This window comes from Lagopus leucura, unplaced genomic scaffold, assembly GCF_019238085.1.
Source record: "Lagopus leucura isolate 7727_CA_CO unplaced genomic scaffold, USGS_WTPT01 Super-Scaffold_73, whole genome shotgun sequence".
Lineage (NCBI taxonomy): Eukaryota > Metazoa > Chordata > Aves > Galliformes > Phasianidae > Lagopus > Lagopus leucura.
The window spans coordinates 66,045,132-66,064,717 of record NW_024962252.1 but is presented as its reverse complement, the minus strand read 5'-3'; the positions used below and the strand labels follow the sequence as shown (position 1 = coordinate 66,064,717).

General features: G+C 40.7%; 1 protein-coding gene across 3 annotated transcripts; it reads right to left on the bottom strand.

The window, feature by feature from the left end:
* Window positions 1–769: 769 nt before the first annotated feature.
* EDARADD (EDAR associated death domain) lies at window positions 770–18,907 on the bottom strand. 3 transcript variants are annotated; one of them, XM_042884554.1, is made up of 6 exons: window positions 18,839–18,907; window positions 14,985–15,046; window positions 12,014–12,053; window positions 9,129–9,217; window positions 6,301–6,346; window positions 770–3,840 (listed from the first exon to the last, which is right to left on the bottom strand). In XM_042884554.1, exons 1-6 carry the CDS (start codon window positions 18,867–18,869, stop codon window positions 3,464–3,466), a joined length of 645 nt encoding a protein of 214 aa, XP_042740488.1. In that variant the 5' UTR covers window positions 18,870–18,907; the 3' UTR covers window positions 770–3,463. The 3 variants fall into 3 exon arrangements, with proteins under 3 accessions (XP_042740488.1, XP_042740496.1, XP_042740504.1); XM_042884562.1 differs by having other exon boundaries at window positions 14,985–15,043; window positions 18,839–18,906; XM_042884570.1 differs by lacking the exon at window positions 18,839–18,907 and adding an exon at window positions 18,607–18,685 and having other exon boundaries at window positions 14,985–15,043.
* Window positions 18,908–19,586: the final 679 nt, after the last annotated feature.

Sequence of the window (19,586 nt, the reverse complement as noted above, 5' to 3'; positions counted from 1 at the left end):
TTCTTTACAATAGTCTTCCAAAGGACAGCTCAAAACTTCATTTTGCACTCTCATCCGAAGATCACAGGGAAGTGCATGTAGTGAGTAAGGCAACTGGATTCTGTCACTCTTTTTGGTGATACCCCGCAGCTGGCCTCACAGGAAAACTAAAGGCTCCTGGAGCACTGTACCTTTGCTGCAGTTAGTGTGCACACAGTTAATGCTGTAGGAATGAAAAGAACGCAGAAGTTTGGACATCTTCCTGAACCTAAAGTGGGTGGAAAGAGCCATATCTATACACCATACATCCTGCAGGTATAGGTGGCAGGAAAAAAAAAAAAAAAAAAAAAAAATCACAAAATGAAGGGAGAGCAGGTCTAGTGTGGGAATATGAGAAAGGTATAATGGAATAAAATTAAAAGTCTAGCAGAATCTTTACAGTGTACATGCAATTATCCAGCTTTTGCTATCAGTTTAATTATTAATTCAGAGAGAGTTCACCCAGTGTAGGCGCCATACCTCTCTTTGGTAACCACTGCAAGTTTTCTAGATAAGCAGCCTTATTCAACATCTTATCACAACATACTCTTTTTCTCTTTCCTTTATGAAAATATATCTTCCTTGGCAGTATCTGTTCCAAACATAAGTGCTCTAAAAAGCTATGGATTCTGCATATTACAATGCTTTTACTTAGCACTACTAATTGATAGTTCAGTAGTTCCAAGGTGACCGATGAGAAAGAACACAGCTGTTTTCCTAGCTGTAAGAAATAAAAACAAATACAATAAAGTTACTGATAAACTATATTTTTTCTAAACATAGTATACATTATAACAAAAGATACAAGAATGCTTAAAGTGAACACTCAGACTCAGTATCTTGTAAATAGATACAAAACTAAAAAAAAATTGTGTACACCTCAATTCATGCCATACAAAGATGAAAAAATATTTCAAGTATACAAATGAGTTACCCAGTGTGTGATGAAGTTAAATGCTAACGCTTTCAGCCTTCAGTGCTGAACTCACACAGAACCCTCATATAAACTCTCAAAAGCAGCTTTATTTTCAATATGAATCCTTGCAGCTGACATTGATTTTTCAAGAGTTCCAGAGGATCAAAATTAGCTTCCACCAGGCAACAGTGTTTGTTCAAAAGCTTACAAACTGTAGCCAGAAAACGGGAAAAAGAGTAGATTTCAGTTGGACTTCCTGATTCAGAAATGATACTGCATCAGTGCGTGTTCCCATTTGTGAGCCATCATATAAGGGCTTCAGCTAGATTCCTTAATGGACTGCATCCACAGCAAAGCATACTGCACTACCATGTGCATATAACTGTACTAGGTTACAGGAGAAAAAAAGCTGTGGGTAGACATGCCAGTCCTCATCACTCATAAGAGCTTCTTAAGACACAGACACATGATCATAAATCATGCATGCGGTGGGCCCAAGGTACAGGGATTATGTTGGACAAGCTGCATATGGGCAATTTGCATGTACACAGTGGATACCTCTGTACAAATTGAAACTAGCAGAGAACCTAGCCACAGTAGCAATCCTTAAAGCTGATTCCAGAACCCCTAACTAAAGGCAGAAGATGAGCAGCAAGAGTTCACACATCTATCAGAAGACTCCATCGGAAGACAACGAAAGTGAAGCATTGGAACTGCAGCCCCTTCAAAACAGAGCAAAAAATCTTCCACTTTAAAAATATGGCTAGAAAACATACTGTTCTGAAGAGTAGCAGCTTTTCTGAGGAATGATTAAAGTTATATACAAATAGTTGTCAAAACTCCAGTTTCCCACAATCTTTAAAAAAAAAATAAAAACTCAAACATCAACTGTAGGTCACTCCTCTTACCTTGCAACTAGATCTTCAGTTTCTTGAGGACACTGCAGAAAAGCTAATTTAGATCATCCCCAGAACTAACTGGTGCTTGAAACCAAAAGTTAGTCTTTACATTTAACTCCTCAGTAACCTTTTGTGCCAGTACCTATAAGAAACTCAGAATGCAACCTGACAGACTTTCCTCAGCTGTGCCATTAATTCCTACTTGGGTGAAGTGAACAGTACATCATCCATGCCCCACTCTACTTTTGCCCAGCATCTTGACATACTGTTCACCACTGCTACATTACATACATCTATGTACATATTAGTATCATCTGAGATGTTATAGTAAGGGTGACAGCTAGAAATATTTAAGTAACAACATTGGTGTAAGTGGCATTTCAGCAATAAGTACTTTATACAGCCTATTATACAATGGATTTTTCAGTTTTCAGTATTTTTTTTAAACCATTAGAATACCAAAGAATGGTAACAAAATTCTAGAAATATCTTCATTGTAAACAGTGTATTTCAGTATATCAACAGTCTTTGATACATATCAGTCTAAACCAACAGAGGTGCTTTAATGGCCATCCACTTAGATCCGTAGGCAAATCCACCTGCGGATTTCCCACTACAGTGGCTTTAATCAATACATAAACTTGGTCTACTTTCATGGAAGCGTACAACCACTTTGGTATAGGACAGAAAGTAGATCAGACAACTGGAAAGCTGTCAAGAAAACCACAGTTTATGAACAAGGAAGTTACACTTGTTCTGATACTAAGGATGCACTGTGGGTGAGACATTCCCTATCGCCTCATACTGCAAAATTAGAGGCATTTGAGCAAAATATCAAGGAATGCTCAGAGTGAACAGTTTATTCCAAACTATGGAAACTAATTTTAACTATAAAGCATTTTAATTGTGGTGGGGTTTTCTGAATTAGTTTATTTGGGTGAAGGGCATTTATGGGCTGGAAAGTATTTCTGAACTAGATGATTTCTTCATAGGAAATATACCCTATGATGTAGAAACATGCAATTATTTTAACATCTAGTCCTGTTTGTAAAAAGAAACTCAATTTAATTTTGCCTGAATGCGATGTTCAAACATTTAGTTAATTCAAACATGGAAATCCAAACTGCTGCTTGGACAATCAAGTCGTGTCTGTGCCAAATACAGTGTCACAAAGCCTAAAAATTAGAAAGAAAAGAAATATCCTCTTGTCTTCTAGCAGGAAGAACACAAAAACTGTGGAAAGGCTATCAGAAAAGCTAAGAGACTTGCCTTCTAATTGCAGCTTTCCCAGCAGCAACACCACACAACTGACTGACATGGCTCACAACTGCTGCAATTATACCAGTGGTCTGGCTTTTTCAATCTTCTGCTTATGAAGCCTACAAACAGCAGCGAAGAAAATAAGCATTTGTAGACTCAAAAACACAACCTGCATTATTCTACCCACTTTTGAAAGGTTACCTTTACAACCCTGAGGGCACAGACCATACATATGTGTATACAGTACAAAAGCTTACACAGTATACAGACTGCCAGCACAGACCGTCTCTCTGTCACAAGAGAAACTTCCCATCTACTAGTTGCAGCTAGTTCCAACATATAACAAGCAGGAACTAACACTTTCTTTGACCTACAAGTCGTTCTGGTAACTTCTTTTTCCTCTCTTGGGCCATTCCTCCTCCACCCACTTCAGTAGCACTTTCACAACATCAATTCTCTTATAAAATTTACAGAGCTCAATCAGCTGCTCCACAGTCCTGTCACTATTTCGTAGCAAAAACTCCAAGGTGGGACTCTGAGGCTTCTGTTCAAGGAAACACAATTCATCGTAAGTCATCCCCCACTTGCTTGCTAAATTCCTCCAGTTTTTCACTGTTGGGTGGCAGGGATCCAGCTTTAGCCTCACTGTGTACAACAAGTCCTCGTCATTGAGCATGTCACTGATGGTCGGTGCATGGAATAAGCACAAGGAGCAGGTACTATTTTCTTTGCAGGCTTTCTTGAGATCTGTAGTTAAAACCATCATATAGAGAGAAGTTAGGATCTACTGCTGTGGTTTAATTGGAAGAAATTCAAAAGCACAAAAGTTTGAAGAGTATTATAATCCCATGAATCATTTCTGAAGAAGTCAGAATACTGACATGCAGCTGCTTTTCCTCATGAAGTACTCATGAAGTTAATTTCCTAACACGTTTTTTTTGTTAATAATGGGTAATAATCAAAAGGACAGTACTTCTGAGTCACATTTCTCCCTTTTCTATAAACACTGTGCAATTTATTTAAGTGTGGGTACTCCCCCCCTTTCTTTTTTTTTTTTTTGCTAGCTACATTCCATCCTTTAGTCTGCCATGACCCCCACATATGTCACTAACAAGAATACATGCAGATTATGCACATCCTGTATAGATATGTTGCAGGACAACGGAAAAAAGTTTCATATTTCTGAACTGCTGCTTTTATAACACCACTAAATATTTGTGCCAGGAGAATCTTAACACAGCAGCAAGATAGAAATATGTTCCTTTGTTTGGTAAGAGCTCTTACAATAACATTGCCTCTGCTCTACTAAGCAAGCCTATTCTGAGTGTACATTACAGAAAGAAATAGAGCACATACTCCTCCACGTGTGAGAAAAATAAGAATACCAAGATACTGGAAGTAGGTGGTGATATGTTCCAAAATCTGCATCAAATGAAGAACTGCCATTTAGAGGTCTCCCACACACAACAGCGTCTGCCTAGCACTGAGAACAATGCAGTCCTATCAGATCTGTATATTATATATTACATATTACTAACCTGTAAATGAAATATATATATAAACATTTCTAATCATGCTTCTAGTTAAATACTAAGATCTCTAGTACTGCAGTAGTCTAAGGCATTGTTTCAGCACTCTGACTGTAGATATGACCTTAACGAGCTCCTTTTTGAATGCAGGGAGAATTTGGTACATCCAAAGAGCAGCAGGTAATGAATGCAGCCTAGAAGTACTTCCTAAAAGTCCTGGCCTCCCTCATCGTGCAGCCTGAAATGGCAAAGTAATTAGTCCTACTTGGGATGAAACCCTTTGAAAAAAGAATGCAGCAACAAGAAAACTGATATAAACAAACAGATTAAGAACAACAATGACAGTGTTTCAGTGTCAAATGACAATGGAAACAGTGACACTGATCTGTAAGTCCTGGATTAGTGCTGGTCTGAGAGACTTCAACAATATCTCTGGAAAAGAGCAAATCTGGCCGTCAGTACCACCTAACCTAACAGGTAACAGCATCAGTTAATTTTTTTTGCTCCATTTGCATTAACTGTAAAATTGTGCAAAATTTCCAGAAAGACCTTCAAAAGGTCACTTTTTATGCTGAATATTAGTGCTGATTAAAGCAACTAAGGTGAACGGAGCATCTGTAAACATTTTTTTTTCCCCCCCTAAGAGAAGAACAGGCTATTGTTATTTTTGTAATGCTGCTCGTAAGCCTTCTTTTTAAGCAGGCTAAAGACAGCTTCTGATGTTTTCAGCAAGTTCAGACGTGCAGCAAGAACACTGTTGGAGACAAATAACTTCATACAAATGCTCAGATTCCCTTTTAAAGGGAAAAATGTTCTGGCAACATCTTTGCTCCCAGGTTTTCCACAGCCCTCACAGCTGTTCTAAGAAATTTTTAATATCGGCAATTCTGCTCTTCTTGTGCATCTTAAGCACTCACTGAAGTGAGACAAAATTTATTGGACTCACTCATACTAGGATTTACTTACACAAACAAGGCAAAATGAATGTAACCCAGTAAAAGTTCTGGCTGAGCTCAAAGGGCAGGAGAGCGCCCTATCTGAATTTCATCTTACTTGCTTTGCAAGGATGCCAGAGTATGTTTTATCCTCCCACAGAAATAGGGAAGAAGGGGTAAAGAAAGCAAAGGGCACAATTAAAGGTAAACAAAACTGAACCAACCTGCTGCTTGTGCTGTACCAGATTGTCAGAAGTGTTACAGAGAATCCTGCTTTCCAAGGATGTCTTGTATCAGAGCACATGACCTACCTACCAGCACAATCCTAACATTATATGACAAGTTTTTTTTTCTTCTTGTTTTACAGAAAGTTAATTTTCAGTTGTTCACTGTTATATCAACAGGGCTGTGTATCAGCCACCAACTCCCAGCCAAGCTGAAAACACTACGCGATAAACCCCCACCTCTGCTCTCTCAATAGCTGCTTTCAGATTTCCTTTGAAGGTGGCTGCACTAGGTGCATTTGGTCAGAGTAACTTACTCATTTTGTATGGTCTGTGTTATTGATTGCCTCCCCTTCTAGAACAAAGGGGTAGCTATAAAAGGCAGTGGTAATGAAATGAGTGCCACAAGCATTGATTACCCAGGTACTTCTAGGTTATGACACGTAGCAGTTTTTAATAAAGTCCTTTCAAAGAAAATGTAGGAATAAAATACGTAGAACAGTAAAGCTGACATATTACCTGAAAGCGATTTGTCAGAATGGTTTTGAGTGTCTTTGTCTTCTGGCTACAAAGCAAAGAACAAACGTAAATCAAAATACTGCACTTGAACACCAGAATAACTATTTGGCTCATTTTTAAGTGTCAGGAGATTACATAGAAGAATCCACAGAAGAATCCCCAAGCTACTTGATAAAGTCAGATAGAGTACTTACCTAGTATAAGAAATTACTAATAATGTGTAGCCATTTTAGATAGCATTTTTTATGATTTTACCTCACAAAGCAACACTCACATTTTTATCTATTGAACAATGTCATCCTTTTTGATCATATACTATGGGGTTACACCTTTTGAATAATTTGCTCTTAATCCCTTTCTTCCTGTCCTGTTTTTCATTCTTGCTTAATTTCCTACATTTGACTGATGATCAACTCAAAACCAATTACAGCCCTCACCATTTGATAGTCTGGGCATTTACCAACAATTATGAAATGACCTCCCTGTATACAGTCGTGAAAAGTTGCTAACATTGTACACAAAAAAGTACCTTTTTAAGTGATGTGGACAAAGATGCCCAACAACTCATAGTTTGCTTAAGAAGATTTAAATGCTTTGTAATAAAAAAAATTTGAGATCTTTACTTGGAACATAAAACAGGAAGGGAATGTTCCACTGGTCTACTGAAACTGGAGGAGCTTTCTTATAAACTCCTTGACATTCATAGGAAACTTTCCTACTTTTCTAGACAGCAGGTGGTCTTGAAGATTTCTGCCAGCTCACATCTAACCACTGTCCTGTTTGAAGCAAACACCACTCTACTTAAATACAGTGACAATATTTAGCAGCTTGAGACTGCACCACAGGTATCAACTTCAATTCTATAACTCACAAAGCAACATATAAAAACTGAAAGGACAGCAGCTTGATCCTAGACTATAGGAAACTGCAGCTGCGCTTACTTTAACTATGCGGGTGTGGAACCAGATGAAATAGCTTTCTTCTACTGAGGATTTAAAGATGAAAGCAGGAGGGGATTTTCCCCTCAGATAACTGCAATAAAGCAATGTTGATTTTCATATTGCATCATTCTTCCTAACTATCACAGCAAGCTTCTTAGCATTTTGCAGGCTGTGCATGCAAACACAAGTCAACTGTGTAACATTGAAGTGTAATAAGTACTCTATATTCCTACCTAATAAACCTTCAGTACTAAGAAATCCCCTAAAAATAGAGCACAGGAACTTTCAGTTCATCTGTTGGATACATATACACACACAGTCCAATTACAAAGAAAGTAAACTATCTCCAAATCATTTGAAGATCTGGTTAGAAAAGGACAAAAAAATGGATCTGAAAATGATGATTATAATCACTGTTTCAATTTCCTCAAATTCCTCTAGAAGCAGAAAAGTATTGAGTCATGAGGAACAAATCCCCCAAAGAGTAATTTATTTGGAGAAGAGTTTATTTGGAGAGTTACCCATCACAGATCAACCTCTGTTTGAAGAGGAATAAAGAAACAAACAAAACCAAAGGGGGGGGGGAGGGAGGTGGATGGGGGGAAAAAAAGGAAAAATGGATATTTCTCAAATAGTTTGCTAAGTGCTATTCTGAGCTTCAATGAACTTTCCCAGACACTGTGAGCTCATGAGCATTCAAAATGTATGGTGGAAGCTAATACCTAAAGACCTAACAACCTTCAAGAGATGTCACTATACTCACATCTTACCAAAAAAAGATAACAGGAGCAGCTAGTACTGCAAGAAGTACAAAAATATACATGATGTTTACTTCTGTCATTCATTCCCCAAATTGGTATTTTTACTGATCAGTTATTACACACTTGTTAAATTGTATGCCCTCAGGATTATTGAAGATTGCATTCTTGTAATGTAATTGAAATAAGACAATGTATTGTCACTGCCCATAAAGTTAGGCATATTAGGCATGACTAATTTTTTTTTTTGCCTACAGCCAAAATCCCACCAACTTTTACACATTTAATCAAAGCTATAAACCTATGCACAGTCTGTAGATGAGCAGAAAGTTTTCCAGCTCGGTAGAACTATTAACAGCCTAGTATGATGAAATATATTTACGGTGACTGTATATGGGCAACAGAAGCTCTCTTCTTGATGATGGAAGTTAGACAGTTACCTCCATCATCCGTGAAATGCATACCAAACTCATGGTTGTTTGATGAAAGTCAGCTGGGACTCTGGCATGAGGAGCTCCTTTTAGCTCCTTTTTTTGCTGAACAATGCTCATTCATTTATCTCCTCCAAGTCTTCAACCCAAAGAGAATCAATTTGAAATTCAGCAAATAACAGTCATCTGAAAGATGCCTACACTACAGAGCACCATGGTAGGGACTGCTCAACATTGCCCACTGTTCAGCAGCTTAAGACTTCACAATCAGTGGAGAGTTTTCAGTACAGATCAAGCAATGTCCCAAAGTCAAAGCAGAACAACCAAGTGCCTCCCTAGGGCAAAACACAGGATTCTCCCTCCTTATTCTCTGTCCTGGCTCTATCTTCATCAGGGAAGAGGGAGAACACGCATGACAAAGCCTAAACTCTGTGTTGGCTCTCCTCAAGAGCATCTATACACTAATCAAAACCTACTTACAAAACAAAGTAAACGTTAATTATTACATATGCTTTTGTTGCTTTTACCCACAAAAGCTCACTTCATTGAACACTGGAAAAGAGAGCTGATTTCTGGTCTTTTACTGAGTAATTCTGCACTTTCCACATACAGTCTGAAAATATATTTGTTAAGATATGTATTTAATTAACAGCAATAACTTAACAAAAACTTCACATTCAGTACAATTTTTTTCTTACCTGCTGGACTAGGCCAGAATCTGACGTAAGACTCCTGATGTTCACAGATGCAATTTCCAATGTAACTTGATCTGTTTGGTATTCCTCATCTAAGACAAAGATTGTAAAACACTGGTCTTCCACACTCAGATACAGATACGTGTTAAGACTATCAATCATATATTACAGATGCCCAGCATGCAAAATTTAACTCCACATTCTGCTCAGTCACTGGGAAAGGCAGGATTAAAAAGCCCCAAACAATAAATTGGCAGTAGCTGCAACAGTCATGAATACATGTGTTAAGAAAAATAATGCCTGTGGAGATCAAGTACTAGTGTATCGGTGTTTTAAAAACAACCAGCACATTATTTTTGTGGCCAAAATTAAGTTCTTTCAGGAAGCTGACCAGGAGCAGTACCAATAGAATATTAACCAAGCCAACACATCAAGGCAGGCTGAAGAAGGCTGTTACAAACCAATATAATCCTTTCTGCTTTGCTCTTCAGATCACATTTATAATAATCACCATTGAAGTATGTACTACACAAATGTTTGCCTTCTGCTCCTTTGTGAATTAGGCTCATCCTACTTAACTCTACTACACAGCAATTTCCTGAAGCACTGAAATGCCTCAAAAACATCTTTATCATTTGCCTTGGGAGTCCATTGAAAAGCACATCTGCCACCATGACCCAGATTTTGATCACTTTAAAGCTTCACTTCAGCCCTCAAAATGTGGTATAAGGGATGCACAAGCTTTGTGAACCTCACATAAACAGACAAATTTCTCTGTACACACTTAGTAAGGTTCTCATCAAGAAACCATTTGCACAAATCCCATAGGTGAGGTGCTTACTAACCATTAACAAGAGCTTATAAAAGGTTATATTCTAGACCTGTCATAGACACCTTAACACTCCACAGCTGAGACATTATTTTTAGCATTTTGCTGTTTGTCAAGTGGTAAGATCTCACAGAAGAACAGCTATTATCTCTGGAGTGTCAGGTAACAGAAAGAAGAACATACTTCCTTATCTCACTCAAGAATATGATCTGAATCAAAGAATTCAACCTTACACTTGAGGAGGGAAGAAAATGAAATCACAGTTTTCTTCTTTTTCATCTTTTATGTTGAAACTTAAAGCAAATAACATTCCCCTGCCAGCTGGGAAACCTTTAATAAGGATCATCTTCTCTCTTTTCAACTGTAGATCCAGAGATAAAAAGAAATCCCCCAAAAAAGTGACTATAGGCATCAAAATCCAATTCATTTGTGTGAAAACATTATCTGTCAAATTTGTTCAACATCTGAGCAGAAGCAGAATTATAGTCAAAATATGACACAAACATTAAGCCTAATTTTCCAAGATGAAAATCTGACACAACCCACCTTTAATTCATCATCAGTAGAGGGTGCTAAGACCTTTGGTAAGCTAGATCCCAAAATGGTTTGTAAATTAACTGACCAAAAAAGGAACAAACTACTACCACCTCAGGTCAGCGAAGCATATATTCAAACATTAAATCTGAAGCAAACCATTTTCTGTTTTTATGAATCAGGTCTGCACATCTGCGACACTTTTTAATTCACAGGCTTATATTTCTCAGCCTGTATTCTTAAAGAAATAGTTTTGAGAATTCATTCTTATTGAGCAAACTGAAAAAAGCACCACCTAAGGAGCCATCTGGTACTGATATCAAAACCTACAGCACTGAAAACATTTTGAAAAATAAAAAAAAAATACAACCTGAAATTCCAGAAACAAACAGAAGAGGTATTTTTATCACCTCCTACTCTAAAGAGGAAATGCTGTATTGATACTTGCCCTCTATACATTTGACAAGAAGAAGCAGAATATAAAATAAAAAATATACCAAGCCTATTTCATTCCCACAAAAAGCACTGAGATTTCTACTTCCTTTCACAGCTTTCATTTTTAAATTAAATATATTTAAAATATACAATACTGAATTTCAAACAAATTTGACGATATTGGAATTGTAGGAATTTATCTATTTAATTCTGAGGGGGACTAAATGTCATGGATGGAACTAAAAAGTGTAATATTTCTTGTGTCCAGAGAAGTTTGTTAGTAAACAGCTTTGAAGTAACAAACCACCTGACTGCAAATAAGCAGGAAGCAGTTTACGATTTCAAATTAGCCTTCACATTCTACTGCTCCACTGAACACTTGCTGACAAGATTCTCCTTTTCTCTGGCTGGCTGATTTAAGCAGCCCAGCATAACATGCTAACTTCTCTTTAACCCTAATGCTGTATGTCCCACACTTCTCAGCAAGTGTCTCTAGAGTGCTCCTTTACCAAGACCTTGACAGAATAATCCCTGGAGAAAAGCCAATGGTAAAACTGGGATGACAAAAAAAAAAACAACCACACACCAAACAAGCAAACACCCACATGTAAAAGCAGCCATAATGGAGATGGTGACACTACCTAAGCCAAGCAACTGAATTCAGTGCAATACAGAACCTGCAAAGAAATGTGCTAGGTTTCTAAGCAGATGGTATTAATACCAGCATGAAGAGTTAACTGGTGATAGGGCTGGGAATGTCAAAGGCAGGAGAACGGGGAGGTATTATCAAATTGTATTTTTGATAATCTGAAGGCAGCAATCTCTTCAAAGCCACCTTTTAAAGATCTCTATCCTTTGAACACTGTTCTATTGACAGCACCATTGTATTTTTCTTCCAGGCTGAGAACCTATACCTTCTGATGAGAGCTGTGACTAAACTTTGGCAGAAAAACAAAAATTTGTGTGTATATGCACACATGTTCAACTGACCTAAAATACAGAAGGTGACACTACATTCAAAATATAAACATCTAGGAAAAAAAAAGGATCTGTGACACATAACCTAAAAGACAGAATTCATAGTATTTACCTTTAGGTACTCCGGTGTCTTGGACAGGATATTTTTCAGTCTGTCATAAAAAAAAAAAAGCAAGAGACACAGATGTTTGTTATCTTAAGTGTAATTCTGCTGGACAATGTAAGAACTGCATAATTATACTTAACCTCTAAAGTTACTACTAGGTGATCTGCCTACAATCAGATACAGTAATGCCTTTCTTAGGCAGAAATACTACTAACTACACTGATCTTAGCACATGCTAAAGTAATAGGGATTCCTGATTCACTACAGTGTTAATCAATACAGACATTTACAGAGATGAGAAAAGAAGTTTTCATTTAAGTGGAATGATACCAATGCAGAAAACAATGCATCATCATAGAATCACAGATTCACTAAGGTTGGAAAAGATCTATAAGATCATTCAGTCCAACCATCCACTCATTACCAATAGTGATCACTAAACCAAATTCCTCAACACAACGTCCAAACTCTCCTTGAACACCTCCAGGGTCAGTGACTCCACCTCCTTCCCAGGCAGCCCATTCCACTCTTTGGAAAAAGTAGTATTTCCTGGTGTCCAGTCTGAACCTTCACTGACGCAACTTGAGGCCATTCCCTCTGGTCCTATCACCAGTCACATGAGAGAAGAGGCCAACCTCCAGCTCACTACAATCTCCATTCAGGTAGTTATAGAGAGCAATAAGGTTTCCCCTACCCCTCCTCTTCTCTAGACTGAACAATCCCAGTTCCCTCAACCACTCGTCATAAAGCCTGTGCTCCAGATCTCTCACCAGTTTCATTGCCTTTCTCTGGGCACACTCCAGGGCCTCAGTGCCTTTCCTGCACTGAGGGGCCCAAAATAGAACACAGTACTCAAGGTGCAGCCTTACCAGAGCTGAATACAGGGGGACAATTACTTCCCTGTTCCTGCTAGTAGATCCATTTCTGATACAAGCCAGGATGCCATTGGCCTTCTTGGCCACACTGCTGGCTCACATTCAGAAGAGCATCAACCGACACCCCCAACACAGTCTTCCAGTCACTGCCCCAAGCCTGTAGCATTACCTGGAATTGCTGTGGCCAAAGTCAAACTCAGCACTTGGTCTTGTTGAACCTTGTCCCATCAACACATTTCAACACCTCTTTCAATGGACACCAACAGCAAACTTATTACTGAGCTTAATGAGACAGCTACTCATTTCCAGGCATTTTTTTTATAACCTGCTAGTAGACCTAACATCCACCTCCTTCACTATGACCCCTGCCTTTATGCAATAGGGAGTGAACTGCCTGTAGTAAAGCTTCAAAATGGGAAGAAAACACCAAGGAAAAACAGTCACCTACTAAATTACTACTCATAAAACAAATCAGAGCATTTTAATCTGCTAGACTAGAAAAGTGTTCTCTGGGCTATGCAGCACCGCTGTTTTTCCCCAGAGGAAGCAATCCATTGCAACATTAAAAAGAACTCTTAGAAAACTGCACCAAATTACATATTCCTGGGACAGTCTATGTCTCAGCATAATATTGGCATGTTTAATATATCAGAACTTTGTAATAAATTGTGTTACTCAGCGGGGATGCACCACAGAGCACTTGTCAGGTCTCTCCTAGGTTTTACCACGTCTGCTGCAAGGCACTGGTATCATTACTGATCATGCCTTTCCATCTCCTTAACTCATCAGACGAAATAGGTACAGGAAAGAGTAATAAGTCAATACAATTTATATTTTAAGCCTTAATTGGATTTTCTTACCCTTTCAACCCATACAGACAAAAGAATGTCAGCAAAAATCTTTTTTCTAAAAATGAAAAAAAGTGCTGTTACCGGCCCTCTGTGACTATTAGCTAACTACTGGGCTGCTCACTGGTGCTGCCCAATTCAGCACAGAATTATAGAATGGTTTGGATTGGAAGGGACTTTAAGATCATCTAGTTCCAACCCACTGTCGCAGGCAGGGACATCCCCCACAAGATCAGGTTGCCCAAATTCCCAGCTTGTCCTTGAACACCTCTGAGGCAGGAGGGGGGAACATTCACAACCTTGTTGGTCAACCTGTTCCAGTGTCTCACCACCATCACAGTAGAGAATTTCTTCCTAATATCTAGCCTAAATCTACTCTCTTCCAGTTTAAGGCCATTTCCTATCATCCTGTACCACATGCCCTTATAAAAAGGCCCTCCCCAGCTTTCCTGTAGGCTCCCTTCAGGTACTAGAAAGCTGCTATAATGTCCCCCCAGAGCCTTCTCTTCTCCAGGTTGAAAAGCCCCAAGCTCTTTCAGCCTGTCCTTGTAGGAGAGGTGCTCCAGCCCTCTGGACCCACTCCAACAGCTCCATGTCCTTCCTTCTTGCGTTGGGGGCCCCAGAACTGGACACAGTACTCTGGGTGGGGGCTCACAAGAACAGAGCAGAGGGGCAGAATCACCTCCCTTGACCTGCTTATCACTCTTAATGCAATGCAGGATATAGCTGGCCTTCTGGACTGCAAGTGCACACTTGCAGCTCACGTTGAGTCTTTAATCAACCCACATCCCCAAATCCTTCTCCTCAAAGCTGCTCTCAAGCCACTCTCCACCAAACTTGTATCTGTGCTTGGGATTGCCCCAACCCAGATGGCAAGACCTTGCAGTTGGTCTTATTGAACTTCCTGAGGTTGGCATGGGCCTACCTCTTACATCTGTCCAGGTTTCTCTGGATAGCATCTGTTCCTTCCACTGTGTCAACTGCACCATTCAGATTGGTGTCATCCACAAACTCACTGAGGGTGCTTTCAATCCCACTGCCCATGTTCCTTACAATGATAAATAGCACCAGTGCCAGCACCAATCCTTGATTTATAATAGCTTATGAATCTATTACTATTTTTATTTTAATTACACAGGGTTACCCTAAATACACACACATGATTTGAGTTTCTTAAATATTTCAATCACATCTGCATAACATAACTGTAGAGAGGTCTAATGATTTTAAATTTGTTAGAACAGAAATACATACCATTGTTAAGGAAAGAGTGCTGGGATCTGTATCCTCTACTGGCTCTTTTGTTGCATGATCTGCTGGAAACAAGATGACTTTATTACTGCACAATCCTCAAAATTCTCCTGTCTGAAAATTCATGAATTGCTTATTTATCTGATCAAGGCAAAGCACAGCTAGACAGCCATTATATGCACTGTGTCAAATTTACACAACAACACAACAAACTAGAAAACATCAGAAACACTAGCACACAGATGAAACAGAAATGCAACTCAAAGCTAACAAAAGATAGAGTTAAATGAAAACTACATTAATTTTAGAAAAAATAAATCATTCACAAAGCAGTTCAGTAGTGAAGAGTAGAACCCAGAAAATCTGCTACAAGCTAAGTTCTGTTCTCCAAGTAGCCATACTCAGTTGTTCCCCTTAAAGCCATAATTCAAGCAGAAAACAAGCCCACCGCAACAAAATATACTGTAATGTACATCAAATACACATGGTAGATTATAGTACAAAGCCTAATAATTAATGCTTACCTCAAATGTTTTATATTTGTATACTACTGAATAATGAACTTCAATTATATTAACATCAACAGGATACAAACATAAATCCTCAAAGCATTTGCAAGTGAATCATGAAAAGTCAATCCCCTGCATCCACAGTGAAATTTACAAACAATTGCCAAGTACTGATCAAGAGTGCTCAAGCCAAGATGCACAATACCATGCCTTCACTTTAACATCTTCATCACATTTCCTCACAGAAGAGCTCTTCAGCTGGTAACTATAATGTTTTTGAAAACTATGAAAAGCATTTTAAATTATCTAATAGGATCTTCATTCCTGTCACTCTCAACCTGAAAGTCTCTACACTCATTACAAGAGCACATCAGAAAGTTTTCAGCCTCAAGCAGCTACAAAAACAACCTAAGACAAGAGAAGACAGTACAACAGACAGGCCCAAAAATAAAAAGGTGGCAGCAGAGAAGCAGACAAGGCACCAGGATAGAGCCATTCTCCCTTCAGCCTCTTGGATGCAGCCTCCTAAGCTGGGTTTCCAGGTGCGGGCCCAGCCCCCCTCTGCACATTTCAGAGCTCTGTGCTCGCAGGAAGGCTACATGTTCCCTGAGCAAGGGACTCACAGCTACAGGGGTCAGCCCTGCACGGCTGGAGCACATCCTCTGCACGCAGGATGCATTGAACATCTGTAAAGGCCTTTCTGTGAGGGATGAAATCCCTGCTCCAGAACCATGGGATCAGCAAACGCTGTGGCAAAGCCTGCTCTGACAGCAAGGGATAACACAAACTGCCTGACTTGAATGCAGAAGGGGCACAAGTCACACTGGGACAGCAGAAATGACAATAAGCTGGAGCAAGGTGCTGCAGGAGAGTAGGGCCCAAAGCAGAAGAGTTAGGTAGGATCTGTGGTAGCAGGGAACTGTGGAGGAAGCAGGAGCAGAGAGGGAAGATTGAGGAACCCAATCTGCAAAGGAAAGCTGACAAATCAGGAAGTGCAGGAGCCAAGGGAAGCCAAGAACTTCCCTAGTCTCACTGCTTCCTGTACTGCCAGCAAAGACTCCTTCCTGGAAAGCAGCGGCAAAGCATGCTTGTTCTAATCAGTTTACTCTGGAGGCCTTACAGCTCCGCCTATGAATCTTTGGCTGCAATTAACGACAACAAAAAAACACAAACTTGCTTTCAGCCTTGTAATTTAAGGTAGATGGAAGTAGTCCTCCCCCTCCCACAGTAAGTTCCGTACCCTGGTGAACCTTTGTGGCTCCTGTAGTTTCTCTCCTACCTGCCCTTACAAACTCTAAAAGACAGCAAAGTCCATTACAACACTGGTATTTCTTTCACTTCCACAATTCAGAGTGAAGCACTGAACAAATGGGAGCAGCTCTGAGAATATGGAGATTTGGAATGAGGACTTGGCAGACTCCAGGGTTACCCTACAAGGGGCAACAAAGCAGTACTCCTCATTGACTGCTGCCTTCTAGATCTCACAAACACAGTAACTGAAAATCAGTGGCTTTGCATCCTCCTTGATTAATATACATCCTGAAAAAAAAAAATACTAAAAAACCATATTGTGTTTCCTATACTTACATCCATTTCCTCTTGTTTTCAAGTTCTTCATTTCCCTGGGTTTTTTTTTTTTAGACTGCTGAGTACTACCAAGTTCCAGCATTCTCTACAGGTGGCATGTATGCATGTGAACATTTGTACTCGAGAATAAATACTCCATGTACTGCCTGCAGTGAGTAACCACAGTTCTGTTGATCACTGATAGGATAACCATAGAATCGTTTGAGTTGGAAGAGGTCATCTAGATAATGAGAACCACAGACTTAAAATTCAATTGTGAATAAAGCAATTAAAATGCTGTGTCCCCCTGTCTTTCCCCACTGTATTTCCCAGCAGGCTGCAGCTCAATTCACAGAGTTGGATACAGGTGCATGAAACAGCATGGAGGAAAGTTCTCTATTTATCTCAAATGTGAAACACCCTCAGTTTTGCATGTTGAAAAGCTGACAGGAAATAGATCTATCACCTGACTGACTACCCAAATGCAGACCATGTAAATACACTTACCTCAGCAGAGAGCTTGCTAACAACATTTTCTAGGATTTGTCAACAAATCACTATTACTGACAGCATACAGCCACTGGCCCACATTTGCTTCCACACCATTCTCTGAAATTGCCCCAGGTGGCTGTTCCCAAAGATCCTTTCTGCTCCCAGCACCTCCAGATCAGCCACTCAATACTCTTCACAGCTTCTCTGCCTGAGCCTGTCCAGCATAACCAGTTTCCAACAGCAGCAGCCAACTTATGCCCATCAGCACAGCTTCTCCCTACTCAATACCGCTGCTGACTAATGGGGATATGGCACAGGCACTTACCAGTGTTAACAGTACCTCAGTTTACACAAACTTACATGTGTGTGTTTGCACACACTTTCCAATTTCCCAGCCTGTAACTGCCCTTCATCCTTGTGTGGCAAGGAAGCCTGAAGGGTGGGTTTGGGAGGCCTCACAGTTTTGACCTTTCAGAAGGAGGAGGTTCACAAACCACAGCGTATGTCAGGCCTACCTTCAGCATGTCAATCAGCCACATGCCTATACAGCTTCTCCCATGCACACATTAACAGTACAGCCCAAAGTGATTCCCCTTATACTAGGTTTGATCAGAGAGACGAACCCTTCAATTAAACACAACACTTTCGGCATGGAGCACACGAACTTCAGATTTGAATAAAAGAGGTACAGAAAATTACATTAGAATACCCAGGTCCCTGAAAAACCTAACACTGGGTCAATCAGCACTTGTACACAGTTGTTTACTGTTAATTACTCATAACTCTGATGCTGCATGAGCAGACAGGTAAGGAACAGCAGTCAGGCAGGCACACTTCACAGAAGGCATTCAGAAGTCATAAGTGCCACAAGTAGGACAGGTTGAAAAGCACTGGCTTACAGACCACCCGCAGCCTGGGATTAGTATTTTTAAAGTAGCTAAGAGAAAAGGGAAAAAAAAAAAAAGACTTTAAGATGCTAACTAATACACTAAACACCGGAGTAGGCTTGACAAGACAAGTTGCTCTAAATCACATCACAACATATGATAAATTATTACCGTGTGCGTGACGGGGGGGAGGGAAGCTGAGGAGGCAGTCACTAGCACCACTCTTTTAGGGAAAATAATAAAGAAGCCGTGGCCGCGCTCCCCAGCTCGGCTCCCAAGATCCACGATTCCCCCGGACCCGGCAGGGCTCCACGGACCGCCCGCGAGCAGCGTCCGTCGCTCACCCGGAGGAGCTGAGAGCCGCCGCCGCCCCTCCCTCCTGGCTCCCCGCTGCAGTTCTCACCTGGGGGCAGCGGGCCCTGCGGAGCGGCCATCGGGTCGCAGCACGAGGAACGCGCGTCGACCGCAGACGTGCCCGGAACCGCCGCGCGCCACCGCCCCGCCGCGCGCCGCCCCCTTCCTGCCGCGGCCCGGCACGGCAGGTAGCGCCGGGCGGGGCGGGGCCTCCCGGGGCGTAACGGCCCTGCTGCGGGCGGGTCGCGCTTCGCTGTGTGAAAACTCTTGTTTCGTTAACAGAACGAAAAAGATAAAGACGGCACGTATTGTGACCCATCAAGCAGTGTGACCGTCTGCACGTAACCGATAGGAAATCGGTTGTTCTCTCCTGAGCTCATACTCTCACAGCCAGCTAACTACCTGCAGACAAAGGTGGTTTCCATTAGGGTTTCACCTATATCTGCACATGGCAAGAACAGAGTTTATAAACAGGAGTACTGCACAGCAACAGTCGTACACTGCACTGGTTTTGACAGATAAATCAAGTTCATTCTCTTACACTACAGGCATTTCCAGCACAACAGAATCACAGAATATCCCGAGTTGGAAGAGACCTCCATGGATCATCGGGCCCAACTCTGGGCTCCACACGGCACCGCCCCGAATCCAAACCCTCTGTCTGAGAGCGATGTCCAAACGTTCCCTGAACTCCAGCACTCGGGGCCGTGCCCACCGCCCTGTGGTGCAACACCTGTCCCCAACCCCACAGCCCCTCCCCTGACGCAGCTCCATGCCGTTCCCTTGGGCCCCGCCGC

Coding starts and splice junctions, on each gene's coding strand:
- EDARADD (XM_042884554.1), bottom strand. CDS start 18,869: ATGGCCGCTCCGCAGGGCCCGCTGCCCCCAG. Junction 9,218..12,013: donor AGACACCGGAGTACCTAAAG/GTAAATACTATG, acceptor TCTTTGTCTTAG/ATGAGGAATACCAAACAGAT. Junction 6,347..9,128: donor ATTCTGGCCTAGTCCAGCAG/GTAAGAAAAAAA, acceptor TTTGCTTTGTAG/CCAGAAGACAAAGACACTCA.